The sequence below is a fragment of the Oncorhynchus masou genome, chromosome 23, assembly GCF_036934945.1.
Source record: "Oncorhynchus masou masou isolate Uvic2021 chromosome 23, UVic_Omas_1.1, whole genome shotgun sequence".
NCBI classification, from domain to species: Eukaryota; Metazoa; Chordata; class Actinopteri; order Salmoniformes; family Salmonidae; genus Oncorhynchus; species Oncorhynchus masou.
The window spans coordinates 38663081-38680733 of record NC_088234.1 but is presented as its reverse complement, the minus strand read 5'-3'; the positions used below and the strand labels follow the sequence as shown (position 1 = coordinate 38680733).

Genomic DNA, 17653 nt, shown 5'->3' with positions numbered 1-17653 from the left:
GGAGGCCCGAGCCAACTCATACACAGTCACACACTTAGCAGCTGAGGAGAGGAAGGACAGCTGTGAAAACAGCTGGAAAATGAGTTGGAAGCAAAGTAGCATTTGGGTGCATTTCATTAATGTAGACAATGTTAGAACACAGTGTAGAATTTGTCAAAACAAGATCTCATATAAAGCCGGTTCGACGCACAACCTACACCGGCAGATGCGAACTGTGCACCCAACTGTGAAGCTAGCTGTAGTGGAGCGTCGAGAAACTAGCGGGCCTGCTAGTGATAGTGGTGGAGCCAGCACCTCCACACGTGGAGATGTATCCACTCAGTCAAGTAGGCCTACTCCGCGACCCACAGCAACGCAGTCTTTCATTTTTGATCGTGGAGGACAGAGGTTTTTAGAAATGATAGCAATAGTCCAATGTACACAATTCCAAGCAGGAAACCCTATCGAAATCAATTATTCCACAACTGTACGAGAGCACATAGGCTTCAGTACGGGAAAGAGTCCAATTATCTACTGCAGATATCCCTTAGCAGATGCGATACTATTTGGAGGAGCCACTACTCCAAAGAACTGCAGATCCTCTGAGCTGGTGGAAGAACTAGGCCTCTGTCTGCCCAAGGCTTACTAAAATCATGACAGGGTGACTCTGCATAGTGGCCACATCCGTTCCCTCAGAGGGCCTTCTCGAAAACGGGACAAATAATTACTGAGAGAAGAAACTGAATCAGCCCCTCGAAAGTGAGGCAGCTTGCATTTCTGAATGCAAATCTCTCAAAAGCTAAATATGGTCAGCATTGCTGTGTGCTGCTGGTTATAACATGGCAATAAAGGAGAGAGAGAAAGAGGGACCAGTTTAATGTTTAAAGTGGGATGCTGCAGTTTTGCACCTTATTTATTTTTCTTTGATATGGTGCAATATTCTATTATTATGCTGTTCAGATTCTATTCATTTTGAATGGTTAGATTTATATGCACTTTGTTTATATACAGTAAAAAAATTATACAAATGTTTAATAGCATTATTTTTAACAACGAACCAATGCATTTTTAAATAAATTGTGGTTAAGGTAGAGTTTGATTTAATTTAATAATATAATTAGAATTGTTTTAAAATCATTGCAAAATGTTTGACTTAAAAAAAAAAATGTTTTGTATTTTTTCAAGAGCCGTTTGGGAGCCAAAAGATCCGGCACTTTTTGGTGAGCTGAGCCGAACGAGCCAGCTCACTGAACAGAGCCGGAATGCCCATCACCAGTCTCGTGGTTGAGGAACATCAAATGCGCTCCTTGAGTGACAGGGGGCGTGGCTAGGTCTGAGTGGAAAGCGGCATAGAGATGACCCAAGTAGCGAAGTAAACTATATAAAAAAATGGACGTTACACACTGCCTATCACATATAACAAACCAAACATTCAAATACCGGTATAGGAGGTAAAGTAAAAAACACAAACCTGTCCGTGCATCAATACCGGTATACCGCCCAGCCCTAACTAAGGTCAATAAAACAAAAATGTTTTTGTTTTATTCCTTTTTAATGCCTGGATTCAGTAAGGGCCCTAATTATCATGGACCAGAATGAGTCTCTCCACTACGTATTGGTGCAGAGATGATTCACTGTCGTCACCGAATATGTTCATAATTTATCTGAAGATAATCGCAAAAAGGTAGGCCTACCAGTAGCCTATGCAAATTAGGGAGCCAAATGAGCGGCTCTCTCACCGATGAGATTCAGTAAACAACACAGACTTGAGCGTCACTTTCTGGCAAGTAGACTACGTGGCTGGCTTACATGTAACACGCAAAATAAAAATGTTGTAGAAAACAATAATACAAATAAGGCTAAGTGGATTTCGACTCATTGTTACCACTGACATTACATGGGACGTGCAAATTCACGAGCATCATGCTTTTTCCCTCCTCCCTGTAAATAAATTTTACTGCAGGCAATCAACCACAGCGCACACAAATTGTACCGGGAGGCTGAACAGACAGCAGACTTCATTTACCGGTAATCGCTGGATTTGTGACCGACAGGCGCCTATCCTTTCAATACATCGCTAGAAGATGCATATTGTTCATTCTAGCGGGAGAGGGCTTGAGTAGCGAATTGAAACTTAAATTTTAAAAAAGTAGCCTAGTTAATAATAAGTGGAAAAAGTAGCCGGTTGAAAACGAGTAAGTAACCGGTTGATTAGCCGCAGCCGGCATGAATGGAAAACAGTGCTTCCATTATTTACCAGAAATTAGTGTGAAAGTACAAAGTTTCTCCCACTAGATGCTGCTGTTCCTGATAATTTTACCCATTTTGCTGGTCTCCTGTGTTTATTAAGTGGATATAACATTTTCTTAGCAACATTAAGTTAAAAAAAACTATATATTTTGCTCATGGTGAAAATAAATAGTGCTGTCATCCTCACAATTCAACCCAGTCCTCTATGAAAGCAATTCAGTTTGTACTTCTCTTAGGTTAAATTGTGTCCAGGAAAACGCCCCCTAGGTGTGTGGTATATTCCCTTTAAAAAAGGGTATGGATTAGTTAGACCAACAGCAGTTCTAATGGTTTCAATGTTATATATAATGGTATTCAAAGAGTTAAAGTCCCAAACACTGTATACACTGTATAGTTTTCTGCAAGGGTAATTGTGTTTGGCTGGGTGTAAAGGTAAATGTCACTAAATCACACTACATATAGAAATGTTTTCTAATAATTGTATTGAAAAACATACAACTGCCATGCAATGGTTTATAATTGTATTATTTTATTAGGACTCTCACAACAGTTTAGAGACACTAGCCCATTTCTCCATCAAAGTTTTGGGCTTGTAGAAAAAGCCTTCATACGAACTGCCATTTGGACTATTTAAGGAGAGTTGGGTTGAAGCATTAGGTTGCTAAGAAAAGGACAAACTGAATTGCTTTCATAGAGGACTGGCTTGACCACACAATTTATTTTTCCATCATGAGCAAAAGCTTTTGGTTTTCTACCCAAAGTTACAAAGAAAATGTTGCGATCCATTTAATAAACACAAGAGACCAGAAACATTGATAAAAGGGTGTGCTGGCAGCAGCAGGAAAAGCGGCATCTAGTGGGAAAAACCTGGTACTTAAACACTAAATTATGGTAAATAATGCAAGTGACTTCAATGGCTAATTTCTCGAAATGGGGGTGGGGGGTGGGAAACATGACCAGAATCACAGGAAATACATCACAAGGGATGAAGAAGCAATACTGCAAACCACATCTTGAAACTACACTGAACAAAAATATCAATGTAACATGTAAAGTGTTGGTCGCATGTTTCATGAGCTGAAATAACATCCCAAAAATGTTCAATACGCACAGAAAGCTTATTTCTCAAAAATGTTGAGAACAAATTTGTTTACATCCTTGTTGATGAGCATTTCTCCTTTGCCAAGATAATCCATCCACCTGACAGCGGTGGCATATCAAGAAGCTGATTAAACAGCATGGTCATTACACAGGTGCACCTTGTGCTAGTGACAATAAAAGGCCACCCTAAAATGTGCAGTATGTCACACAACGCCACAGATTACTAAAGTTGAGGGCGCGTGAAATTGGCATACTGACTACAGGAATGTCCATCAGAGCTGTTGCCAGAGAATGTAATATTCATTTCTCTACCATACGCCACCTCCCAACGTTGTTTTAGAGAATTTGCCAGTATGTCCAACTGGCCACACAACCACAGACCAAGTGTATGGAATCATGTGGGAGAGCGGTTTGCGGATGTCAACGTTGTGAACAGAGTGCCCCATGGTGGTGGTGGGGTTATGGTATGGGCAGGCATGAGCTACGAACCACAAACACAAATGCTTTTTATCGTTGGCAATTTGAATGCACAGAGATACAAGGATCTGTACACAATTCCTGAAGGTGAAAATGTCCCAGTTCTTCCATGGCCTGCATACTCACCAGTGTCACTCATTGAGCATGTTTGGTATGCTTAGGCCTACATTACAATAACACTGATGTTAAATGTGTAGCCAGTCACTGGTAGGTTAGTCCTGTAGTTTGAATTTACTTTGAAATTCAATTAAATTGATTTAATTTAACCTATGCCACGGGGGGGGGCAATTAAGAGGTAAGGACTAACCTACTAGTGATTAGGCTACACCTTTAACATCAGTTTTTCCACTACTACCTATGTTACTTAGATGGGACAAACTGCCCTGCCCTGCTCATCTATGTTTGAATGCGTTTTCATAGGAATGTTCTAAAGTTGGTGTTGGCAGCCTGGATGCTGATGAGGTAAATTTACAGATAGAAGGTGTGTGTTTATCATATGCTCTGTGAAGGAATGTTTTTTTACCGTATCCTCTGTTTGTAGAACTCCACATCTCCATCGTCTTTCTTCATCTTCTCTTTTCCCTTTTTCCCTGAACCCTTGTCTTCCTCTGAGCTGTCGGGGTAATACTCCTCGTCAAGCTCTCTCCTTTTCCCCTTCTTCCCCCCCTTTTCTTCACTCTTCTGCCTGTAGGGCTTTAACTCATAGTAGTCAACCTCATCCTCCTCTCCCCAGCCCTCATCTCGGTCCTCCCTCTCTTCTCTCTCGGGGTCCATCAGTTCATCACTGGGGAGGTACTCAGACCCCTCGCTGTCCATCTCATCTCCCCCAGCTTGAAGCTTCGTCCTGGGCTTGGGGATCGGCGTGACCCTCTTAGCCGGGGCCTTAGAGTGGGCCTTCAGAGCGGTCCTCTGCAGCTTACGCATTCGCTTCTGGAGCTTCTTATCCACAGAGTAGGAGGGGAGAGCCTAGTAATGGTATGAATGATGATAAGCATAGTCATAATAATAATCATGAAATGCATTAAGATATAATGCTTTTCACCATAAGTAGCCATAGAGTCACAGATTCAGGAATTAATGGTACCTAAATCTCCACACACACACAATCACCCACCGCTTCATTGGTCTTTTTCCCTTCCTTGCCCACAGCAGTCTTCTTCTTCTGCTTTAGGGGTGCAGGTCTCTTCCTGTCCACCGCCATCTTAGCTTGGTCCGCCAAGTACTGAACAATAACAATAACAAATCAATCAACCTATCAACCGATCAACCAATCAATTAAAAAAAATTATCCACCTACAGCGTCGAAGCCAGAGTTTTCAGACAGCATGAACTTGCGTGGTTCCTTCTTATCCTCCTTCTGAGGGACCCTTGTTCCGAACGGTGTCATGTGACCCGTCCGGATTAGCTCCTCCCACTCCGTCTCCTGTTCCGGCATCAGCATACTGCCCAGAGTAGATGGGCCGGGCTCTGTTAAAACAAAATAGGTTAAATGTTTTAATGTTTACATACTGTTTTACCCACATTATATGTATATACTGTATTGTAATCATGGCTCGTCCTATTATAACTACTGCTGTACACACATTTTCTATTCATATACTGTCCATACACACCATTATATATACACTGAACAAAAATATAAATGGTCCCATGTTTCATGACCTGAAATAAAAAAAATCCCAGAAATGTTCCATACGCACAAAAAGCTTGTTTCTCTCAAATGTTGTGCACAAATTTGTTTATATCCCTGTTAGTGAGCATTTCTCCATTGCCAAGATAATCCATCCACCTAAAAGGTGTGACATATCAACAAGCTGATTAAACAGCATGATCATTACACAGGGAGGGAAAATAGCAATTTAATCCATTTTAGAATAAAGCTGTAACGAACCAAAATGTGAAAAAAGTCAAGGGGTTTGAATACTTTCTGAATGCACTGTGTATTTTGGTCTTTCTCCCATTCTTCTCTGCAGATCCTCTTAAGCTGGGGAGCGTCACTGCACAGGGATTTTCAGGTCTCTCCAGAGATGTTTGATCGGGTTCAAGTCCAGACTCTAGCTGGACCACTCAAGGACTATCAGCCATCCTGCTTTGTCTTGGTTGTGTGTTTAGAGTCATTGTCATGTTGGAAGGTGAACCGTTGCACCAGTCTGAGGTCCTGAACTCTCTGGAGCAGGTTTTCATCAAGGATCTCCTTATACTTTGCTCTGCTAAACTGTCCCTCGATCCTGACTAGTCTCCCAGTCCCATGTTTCTCATGGCTGTGAGTCCTTAGGTGTCTTTTGGCAAACTCCAAGCGGGCTGTAATGTGCCTTTTACTGAGAACTGGCTTTCGTCTGGCCACTCAACCATAAAGGCCTGAATGGTGGAGTGTTGCAGAGATGGTTGTCCTTCTGGAAGGTTCTCCCATCTCTACAGAGGAACTCTGGAGCTCTGTCAGAGTGACCAACGGGTTCTTGGTCACCTCCCTGACCAAGGCCCTTCTCCCCCAATTGCTCAGTTTGGCCGGGCGGCCAGCACTAGGAAGAGTCTTGGTGGTTCCAAACGTCTTCCATTTAAGAATGATGGTGGCCACTGTGTTCTTGGGGACCTTCAAATGCTGCTGACATTTTTGGTACCCTTCCCCAGATCTGTGCCTCGACAAAATCCTGTCTCGGAACCTCAACGGACAATTCCTTCGACTTTATTGCTTAATTTTATACATTTTAGAACAAGACTATAACATAATAAAATATGAGAAAAGTGAAGCGGTCTGAAAACTTTCCAAATGCACCATATATAGAGTAGCAGTCAAACGTTTGGACACACCTAGTTATTCAGGGTTTTTCATTCATTTGTATTTTTTTTTCTAAATTGTGGGAAATAATGAAATAACACATGAAATCATGTAGTAACCAAAAAGTGGTAAACAAATCAAAATGTATTTTACACGAGATTCTTTAAAGTAGCCACCCTTTGCATTGATGACAGCTTTGCACATTCTTGGCATTATGGCAAGAACAACTCAAATAAGCAAAGAGAAATGACAGTCCATCATTACTTTAAGACATGAAGGTCAGTAAATCCAGAAAATGTCAATAACTTAGAAAATTTCTTCAAATGCAGTCGCAAAAACCATCATCAAGCGCTATGATAAAACTGGCTCTCATGAGGACCGCCACAGGAAAGGAAGACCCAGAGTTAAGTTCAATAGTTACCAGCCTCAGAAATTGCAGCCCCAAAAAATGCTTCACAGAGTTCAAGTAACAAACATCTCAACAGCAACTGTTCAGAGGAGATTGCGTGAATCAGGCCATACATTTATTTATTTCATTTAACTAGGCAAGTCAGCTTAGAACAAATTCGTATTTACAATGGCGGCCTACCCCGGCGAAAGCCGAACGATGCCGGACCAATTGTGCACCGCCCTATGGGACTCCCAATCACGGCCGGATGTGACACAGCCTGGATTCAAACCAGGTCCTGCAGTGACGCGTCTTGCACTGAAGCAGTGTAATAGAACACTGCGCCACTCGACTCATTGTCAAATTGCTGCAAAGAAACCACTACTAAAGGACACCAATAAGAAGAAGGCACTTGCTTGGGCCAAGAAACACAAGCAATGGACATTAGACCGGTGGAAATTTGTCCTTTCATCTGTAGTCCAAATTTGCGATTTTTGGTTCCAACCGCCATGTCTTTGTGAGACGCAGAGTTGGTGAATGGATGACCTCCACATGTGGTTCCAACGGTGAAGCATGGAGGAGGTGGTGTGATGGTGCTTTGCTGGTGACACTGTGTGATTTATTTAGAATTCAAGGTACACTTAACCAGCATGGCGTACCACAGCATTCTGCAGTGATTCACCATCCCATCTGGTTTGCGCCTAGTGGGACTATCATTTGTTTTTCAACAGGACAATGACTCAACACACCTCCAGGCAGTGTAAGGGCTATTTGACCAAGGAGAGTGATGGAGTGCTGCATCAGATGACCTGGCCTCCACAATCACCCGACCTCAACCCAATTGACATGGTTTGGGATGAGTTGAACCGCAGAGTGAAGGAAAAGCAGCCAACAAGTGCTCAGCATATGTGGGAACTCCTTCAAGACTGTTGGAAACGAATTCCAGCTGAAGCTTGTTGAGAGAATGGTTGAGAGAATGCCAAGAGTGTGTCATCAAGGCAAAGGGTTGCTAATTTGAAGAATCTCAAATATAAAATATGTTTTGATTTATTGAACACTTTTTGGTTACATGATTCCATATGTGTTATTTCATAGTTTTGATGTCTAAACCCATGAATGAGTAGGTGTCCAAACTTGTGGTAATAATATATATACACATACAGTTGAAGTTGGAAGTTTACATACACTTAGGATGGAGTCATTAAAACTTGTTTTCAACCATTCCACACATTTCTTGTTAACAAACTATAGTTTTGGCAAGTCTGTTAGTGAGTCAGAAGTTTACATACACTAAATTGACTGTGCCTTTAAACAGCTTGGAAAAATCCAGAAAAGTGTGTCATAGCTTTAGACGCTTCTGATAGACCTTGAAATACATCCTTCCCTTCCAACTCAGTGCCTCGTTGCTCGACATCATGGGATAATCAAAAGAAAGCAGCCAATCTGGTTCATCCTTGGGAGCAATTTCCAAATTCCTGAAGGTACCACCTTCATCTGTACAAACAATAGGATGCAAGTATAAACACCATGGGACCACGCAGCAGTCATACCGCCCAGGAAGGAGACTGTCTCCTAGTGGTGAATGTACTTGGTGCGAAAAGTGCAAATCAATCCCAGAACAACAAACAGCAAAGGACCTTGTGAAGATGCTGGAGGAAACAAGTACAAAAGTATCTATATCCACAGTAAAACGAGTCATATATAGACACAACCTGAAAGGTCGCTCAGCAAGGAAGAAGCCACTGCTCCAAAACCGCAATAAAAAAGCCAGACTACGGTTTGCAACTGCACATGGGGACAAAGATTGTACTTTTTGGAGGAATGTCCTCTGGTCTGATGAAACAAAAATAGAACTGTTTGACCATAATGACCATTGTTATGTTTCGAGGAAAAAGGGGGAGGCTTGCAAGCCGAAGGACACCATCCCAACCGTGAAGCACGGGGGTGGCAGCATCATGATGTGGGGGTGCTTTGCTGCAGAAGGGACTGGTGCAATTCTCAAAATAGATGGCATCATGTGGGAGGAAAATTATGTGGATATATTGAAGCAACATCTCAAGATATCAGTCAGGAAGTTAAAGCTTGGCCACAAATGGGTCTTCCAAATGGACAATGACCTCAAGCATACTTCCAAAGTTGTGGCAAAATGACTTAAGGACAACAAAGTCAAGGTACTGGAGTGGGCATCACAAAGCCCTAACCTCAATCCTATAGAAAATGTGTAGGCAGAGCTAAAAAAGCGAGTGAGAGAAAGGAGGCCTTACAAACCTGACTCAGTTACACCAGCTCTGTCAGGATGAATGGGCCAAAATTCACCCAACTTATTGTGGGAAGCTTGTGGAAGTCTACCCGAAACATTTGACCCAAGATAAACAATTTAAAGGCAATGCTACCAAATACTAATTGAGTGCATGTAAACTCCTGACTCACTGGGAATGTGATGAAATAAATAAAAGCTGAAATAAATCATTCTCTCTACTATTATTCTAACATTTCACATTCTTAAAATAATTTAGAGACCATAGAGTACAGCAAATGTGCAAAGAATGGGACAGGGCCATCAAGATCCCTCGAGTGAGAAGTAACTCACCTTCGTCCACATCGTCCTCCAGCAGTAGCTCAGCCTCTATCTTCAGTGTGTCTTCTCCCCCCAGGATGGCCTGTAGTCTCCTCTGCTTTGCTCTGATCTTCTTCAATTGCTTCTCCTGCAGAGAGACATCTTCATCTTCAATATCATCATCATCATCATAACCAGCCCCATCATCATTTAAAAAGGACAGGAGGAGCATCAAATCAGGAGACAGAATGTGCTGTCCACGAGAGGATCTGCAACAAGCGGACACTAGTAAACTTAACAAGAGCTAATCCATTGAAGAACAGTGGATCACGGCTTGCATAGCACAGCCGCATTCCTTACAGTAGTTTTCCTCACCTTGTTCTCTTTCTGCCGTCTGACAGACTCCATCTTCCTGTTAATGTCTTTACTGGAAGTAGCATAGGGAGTCAGCTGCTCTATGATCTTATTAATATGCTTCAGAGCTGCCATACATGACCTGGAACACACACACACATACATACATTAGTACAGAACTGACACGTGCAGCCTGACCGATACCTGCTCCAACTACAATTATACCCCAGCACCTCTTCTGTACTCTACTGCTCTACCAACCCAGTTCTAAACCTTAGACTTAGCTAGATTAACCGTCACCCAGCCTAGCCGAAGGCCATACCTGACATCGTCTAGTACAGACTGGTACTCCTTCTCTGCCTCGGCTTTGGCTGCAGCCTGGCTGGCTTCGTGTATGGCCTGGTCCACCTGCTGCAAGACCCCCTGCTCCAACACATCCTGGTCGTACACGGCGACACCCAGACCCTGTAGCTCTGCAGCCCCGGAGCTGGCACTCACAGCCTGGATAAGCTGACGGTCAATGTGTAGCAGGGCTCCAGACTTCTTAATGGCTAAGAACAGAGTACAGACACACACAGTCACTGTCACTAAGAACAACAGAGGAGTAATGATAGAATGGCACCGTAGGTCTCCACACGTTCTCCTAACCAATTGTTATTTATAACTTTATAACTTGTCCCTTGTTTGTACATGTTTCTGCCACCGTCTCTAATAACTGAAAATAGCTTCTAGATGTCAGGACAATGATTACTCACCTCGTGCTAGCGAGTCGGACGTGAAGGATTTACTTCAGACTCCCGACAAGGCCCAAATCCCCATAATTCGCATGAGAAAGAGACAGATATCGGGGACGTAGGTCGGGGTGCCTTATAAGGATCCGACAGACGAGTATGTAATCTGTCTCTACCATCAGTCCTATTAGCCAACTTACTTGGATAACAAAATAGACGAGCTACGATCACAAATATCCTACTAACGGGCAATTAAAAATGGTAATATCTTATGTTTCACAGACTACAAAGGGAAGCACAGCGGCGAGCTGCCCAGTGACACAAGCCTACCAGACGAGCTAAATTACTTCTATGCTCGCTTCGAGAAAAGCAACACTGAAGCATGCATTAGAGCATCAGCTGTTCCGGAAGACTGTTTGATCATGCTCTCCGTAGCCGACGTGAGTAAGACCTTTACACAGGTCAACATTCACAAGGCCAGACAGATTACCAGGACGTGTACTCCAAGCATGCGCTGACCAACTCGCAAGTGTCTTCACTGACCTTTTCAAACCGACCCTGACGGAGTCTGTAATACCAATATGTTTCAAGCAGACCACCATAGTCCATGTACCCAAGAAGACTAACCTAACTTCAATTTGCATACCACCCCAACAGATCCACAGATGATGCAATCTCCATTGCACTGCACACTGCACTTTCCCACCTGGAAAAAAGGAACACCTATGTGAGATTGCTATTCGTTGACTGCAGCTCAACATTCAACACCATAGTGCCCTCAAAACTCATTAAGCTAAGGACCCTGGGACTTAAACACCTCCCTCTGCAACTGGATCCTGGACTTCCTGATGGGCAGCCCCAGGTGGTAAGGGTAGGTTACAACACATCTGCTACACTGATCCTCAGCACAGTGGCCCCTCAGGGGTGCATGCTCAGTCCCCTCGTGTACTCTCTGTTCACTCATGACTGCATGGCCAGGTATGACTCCAACACCATCATTAAGTTTGCAGATGACACAACAGTGGTAGGCCTGATCACAGACACCGATGAGACAGCATATAGGGAGGAGGTCAGAGACATGGTCGTGTGGTGCCAGGATAACAACCTCTCCCTCAATGTGATCAAGACAAGAGATGATTGTGGTCTACAGGAAAAGGAAGATCAAGTACGCCCCCATTCTAGTCGACAGGGTTATAGTGGAGCACGTTGAGAGCTTCAAGTTCATTGGTGTCCACATCACCAACAAACTCATGGTCCAAACACACGGTCCAAACACACCAAGACAGTCGTGAAGAGGGCACGATAATGCCTATTCCCCTCAGGAGACTGAAAAGATTTGGCATTGGTCCACAGATCCTCAAAAAGTTATATAGCTGCACCATCAAGAGCATCCTGACTGGTTGCATCACTGCCTGATATGCCAACTGCTCTGCCTCCGACCACAAGGCACTAGAGGGTAGTGCGTACAGCCCAGTACATCACTGGGGAAAAGCTTCCTGCCATCCAGGACCTCTATACAGGACAGGTGTCAGAGGAAGGCCCTAAAATTGTCAAAGACTCCAGCCACCCTAGTCATAGACTGTTCTCTCTGCTACCACACGGCAAGCGGTACTGGAGCGCCAAGTCTAGGTCCAAAAGGCTTCTTAACAGCTTATCCCATCAAGCCATAAGCCTCTTAACAGCTGATCAAATGGCTACCCAGACTATTTGTACCCCCCTTTTACGCTGCTACTACTCAATTTCAATTCAATTCAAGGGGCTTTATTGGCATGGGAAACATATGTTAACATTGCCAAAGCAAGTAAGGTATATAATATATAAAGTGAAATAAACAATAAAAATTAACAGTAGACATCACACATACAGAAGTTTCAAAACAATAAAGACATTACAAATGTCATATTATATATATATACAGTGTTTTTACAATGTGCAAATGGTAAAGGACACAAGATAAAATAAATAAGCATAGATATGTGTTGTATTTACAATGGTGCGTGTTCTTCAAACAACAGGTCACAAATCTTGCTGCTCTGATGGCACACTGTGGAATTTCACCCAGTAGATATGGGAGTTTTTCAAAATTGTTGTTTTCGAATTCTTTGTGGATCTGTGTAATCTGAGGGAAATATGTCTCTCTAATATGGTCATACATTGGGCAGGAGGTTAGGAAGTGCAGCTCAGTTTCCACCTCATTTTGTGGGCAGTGAGCACATAGCCTGTCTTCCCTTGAGAGCCATGTCTGCCTACGGCGGCCTTTCTCATAGCAAGGCTATGCTCGCTGAGTCTGTACATAGTCAAAGCTTTCCTTAATTTTGGGTCAGTCACAGTGGTCAGGTATTCTGCCGCTGTGTACTCTCTGTGTAGGGCCAAATAGCATTCTAGTTTGCTCTGTTTTTTTGTTAATTCTTTCCAATGTGTCAAGTAATTATCTTTTTGTTTTCTCATGATTTGGTTGGGTCTAATTGTGCTGCTGTCATGGGGCTCTGTAGGGTGTGTTTGTGAACAGAGCCCCAGGACCAGCTTGCTTAGGGACTCTTCTCCAGGTTCATCTCTCTGTAGGTGATGGCTTTGTTGTGGAAGGTTTGGGAATCGCTTCCTTTTAGGTGGTTATAGAATTTAACTGCTCTTTTCTGGATTTTGATAATTAGTGGGTATCGGCCTAATTCTGCTCTGCATGCATTATTTGGTGTTCTACGTTGTACACTGAGGATATTTTTGCAGAATTCTGCGTGCAGAGTCTCAATTTGGTGTTTGTCCCATTTTGTGAAGTCTTGGTTGGTGAGCGGACCCCAGACCTCACAACCATAAAGGGCAATGGGCTCTATGACTGATTCAAGTATTTTTAGCCAAATCCTAATTGGTATGTTGAAATTTATGTTCCTTTTGATGGCATAGAATGCCCTTCTTGCCTTGTCTCTCAGATCGTTCACAGCTTTGTGGAAGTTACCTGTGGAGCTGATGTTTAGGCCAAGGTATGTATAGTTTTTTGTGTGCTCTAGGGCAACAGTGGAATGTAGATGGAATTTGTATTTGTGGTCCTGGTGACTGGACCTTTTTTGGAACACCATTATTTTGGTCTTACTGAGATTTACTGTCAGGGCCCAGGTCTGACAGAATCTGTGCATAAGATCTAGGTGCTGCTGTAGGCCCTCCTTGGTTGGTGACAGAAGCACCAGATCATCAGCAAACAGCAAACATTTGACTTCAGATTCTAGTAGGGTGAGGCCGGGTGCTGCAGACTTTTCTAGTGCCCGCGCCAGTTCGTTGATATATATGTTGAAGAGGGTGGGGCTTAAGCTGCATCCCTGTCTAACCCCACGACCCTGTGTGAAGAAATGTGTGTGTTTTTTGCCAATTTTAACCGCACACTTGTTGTTTGTGTACATGGATTTTATGATGTCGTATGTTTTACCCCCAACACCACTTTCCATCAGTTTGTATAGCAGACCCTCATGCCAAATTGAGTCGAAGGCTTTTTTGAAATCAACAAAGCATGAGAAGACTTTGCCTTTGTTTTGGTTTGTTTGGTTGTCAATTAGGTGTGCAGGGTGAATACATGGTCTGTTGTACGGTAATTTGGTAAAGCCAATTTGACATTTGCTCAGTACATTGTTTTCATTGAGGAAGTGTACGAGTCTGCTGTTAATGATAATGCAGAGGATTTTCCCAAGGTTACTGTTGACGCATATTCCACGGTAGTTATTGGGGTCAAATTTGTCTCCATTTTTGTGGATTGGGGTGATCAGTCCTTGGTTCCAAATATTGGGGAAGATGCCAGAGCTAAGGATGATGTTAAAGAGTTTTAGTATAGCCAATTGGAATTTGTTGTCTGTATATTTGATCATTTCATTGAGGATACCATCAACACCACAGGCCTTTTTGGGTTTGAGGGTTTTTATTTTGTCCTGTAACTCATTCAATGTTATTGGAGAATCCAGTGGGTTCTGGTAGTCTTTAATAGTTGATTCTAAGATCTGTATTTGATCATGTCTCTTTATTCTTTGTTATAGAGCCAAAAAGATTGGAGAAGTGGTTTACCCATATATCTCCATTTTGGATAGATAATTCTTCTCAATTTTCCCAGAAGTGGTTAGAGTCTATGGATTCTTCAATTACATTGAGCTGATTTCTGACATGCTGTTCCTTCCCGTACTGTATTGTTTTAGTCACCATAGTGAAGGCGTAGACTCAGGTTTTCCGGGTCTCTATGTTTTTGGTTGGACAGGTTTCTCAATTTCTTTCTTAGAATTTTGCATTCTTCATCAAACCATTTGTCATTGTTGTTAATTTTCTTCGGTTTTCTATTTGAGATTTTTAGATTTGATAGGGAAGCTGAGAGGTCAAATATACTGTTAAGATTTTCTACTGCCAAGTTTACACCTTCACTACTCTCTGTTATTATCTATGCAGTCACTTTACCTACATGTACATATTACCTTTACCTCACTTGACTCTGTTTTGTATATAGCCTCGCTACTGGTATTTTACTGCTGTTCTTTATTTATTTTTCACTTATCTTTTTTTTTTTATTTTTTACTTAACACTTATTTTTCTTAAAAACGGCATTGTTGGTTAAGGGCTTGGTATTTTACTGTGTTCTTTATTTATTTTTCACTTATCTTTTTTTTTTTTTTTTTTTTTACTTAACACTTATTTTTCTTAAAACGGCATTGTTGGTTAAGGGCTTGTAAGTACGCGCTTCACTGGAACATTTGATTTGAGTTTGTGAACCCAGACTATCCATCTTCTTACCACTGCTGCCCTCCCCAGATCCAGTGCTATCTGGGCAGGCCATTGCAGGCTGCTCAGTGTCCCCCTGGCTGGTCCCAGTGATGGAGATTGAGCATCCAGCAGTTCCTCTGTTGGCCCCATCCTCCTCCATTCCTCCCGGGGTGAGAGCAGCACTAGCCGGGTTGGAGAGGATAAGAGGAACCTGGTTCTCGGTATCTTCTACTGGCATCCTGTTGCATCTTGAGACAGAAAGATAAAACCATCTGATTCAACTGCAGTGCAAATACAGATACACACGGGGAAAGAGATGTCAACAGATCGCAAAATTACACATAGCTCTTTGATCTGTAGCTCTGGCTATCCAGTTCAGAGACTATTTCAGCTCTAAACTACACACTTACCAGCAGCTAGATAACTAAATAGAATATGTCATGACTTGATTTGAAAATGATCAATTTAGCTCTCTTTTGCTGCTGTAGTTATTCTACTAGATTAGGTCCAATAGCTAACGTTAGCTAGATTACAAACTCATAATTTGAACGTTAGCAGAGTTGGCTAACTAACGTTAGTTAGCTATGTAACGTTTGCTAGCTAGTATCAATAACGTTAGCAGTTCACTCTTGTTTTATTTAGAAACTACAAGTTGCAACCTTACTAACTAGTTACATTCCCGAGCTAGTAGCTAATTAGCTAGACAGTTGTGTAAGGAACGTTGTCGAGAGCAAATGCATTGTTGACAGAAAATAGTCTAGTCTCGATCAATGAAACGAGGCTGATATAACGTCTCAAAGTTCGCCCATTTCACCACTTACATTACAATTACACCGAGATACAAAAAGTAATGTTAATGTCTTTAGCCTAGCTATGATACTTACAAATCGCCAAGTTACATAACATAGCTACCTGGCTACTCCTATTGTGATGCTTTCCACTAGATAGCACAGCCACAAAGTCAAAATGGGCTATATCGTATACTTTTTTTATACAAACGTATGAAAACAAAAATGTGCTTTTTAGTCTTAATTTGGGGTTAGGCATAAGGTTAACCGTTGTAGATAGGTTTAATTTAAAATTTTAAGAATATTTGTTTTTTTCTTCTTCGATGAAGTTAACTGCGGTTTACATCCAATAAATGTGGCATTACCACCACCTACACTTATTTTCTATGGTATATTGGCGATGACACATCCCACCACCTACTATGCCGCGTGGAAACAGCGTTTCTTCTTCTTCGATAGGTGTTTAACGACGGTTGTCATCCAATTGTAATTGTGCACTACCGCCACCAGCTGGACACTGTATTGTATAAGACACACAAAAAAACATTTCGGGAAAAGGACATCATACAAAATAAAGCACATCAACTAAGAAAACCCATCACACTTCTTCAATAACATTCCACTCCAAAATACATCCCTAAACAGGCTCAGGGGCCTGTGATGATGTTACATTCACCGACAGGATTTCTTGCATCACCTCAGCAGTGAAATCATGAAGACCCAAAAAAACGTTCAGCAGCATTCACAGTGACTCCAATTGTCTTAGACTTCTTCTCCACTTGTGCTATACAGTTTATGACCATTGCAATAAATAATACAAAGTCCACCTTTTTAACAGGTAGCATTTCACTGTCCCTCGGTTGATGAGAAACCTTCACTGGTCGTGGTGGCTCTACAACTATTGTTTCTTCCCTGCCACTCAGACCTTCCAATTTTCTCACCGCCTCCAAATTGGACACACGCTGGACACTCCTTACCAGCTCATTCTCCTTCACCCTAAATGGGCACTCTAAGAATTCAGGCGCTTGCTCACATCCACAGTTGCAGCAATTCCCTTCAACTGGCATACAATATTCTTCCCTTCTGCACACACTTGAAATATGACCAACTCTTTTACATTTATGACACTGAAGGGGCTTGTGCACAAAAGCTCTTACAGGGTATCTCATGAATCCTAACTTGATTTGAGAAAGGAGAGACTCTTCATCAAAGAACAGTAGGATGGATGAAGTGAACTTCCTTTCTCCATCCACCATACAGGTCAATCGATGTGCACCAACCACTCCATCGATATCTTCAGTTACATCCTCTACCTTTGTTTGTTGCGCCACCCCAGAAATAACCCCCTTGATAGGCACTCTGCTACAAAAATCCATGCAGGCAACATTCCACTCCAATGTCTTTTTCAGTCTTTAAAACACCCTTCTTCTGTTCCAAAACATTCACACAAAAAATAAGACCCGTTCTTGTTCGTCTCACCAAATCCACACTTCCTCCAACACGTTCCAGATTTTCCTGGAGACGTTA

The 17653-nt window shown here is 42.3% G+C and overlaps 1 protein-coding gene across 3 annotated transcripts in view; it reads right to left on the bottom strand.

The window, feature by feature from the left end:
- Positions 1 to 16583, bottom strand: part of ercc6 (excision repair cross-complementation group 6) — a 55271-nt gene extending 38688 nt beyond the window's left edge. The window contains exons 1-8 of one of the 3 annotated variants that reach the window (XM_064932012.1): positions 16548 to 16583; positions 15369 to 15586; positions 10205 to 10433; positions 9904 to 10024; positions 9562 to 9676; positions 5105 to 5274; positions 4922 to 5029; positions 4331 to 4773 (exon numbers count right to left, since the gene is read on the bottom strand). In XM_064932012.1, the coding sequence (XP_064788084.1) occupies positions 4331 to 4773; positions 4922 to 5029; positions 5105 to 5274; positions 9562 to 9676; positions 9904 to 10024; positions 10205 to 10433; positions 15369 to 15576 (1394 nt within the window). In that variant the 5' untranslated portion in view covers positions 15577 to 15586; positions 16548 to 16583. The other 2 variants (XM_064932010.1, XM_064932011.1) reach the window with 2 other exon arrangements.
- Positions 16584 to 17653: the final 1070 nt, after the last annotated feature.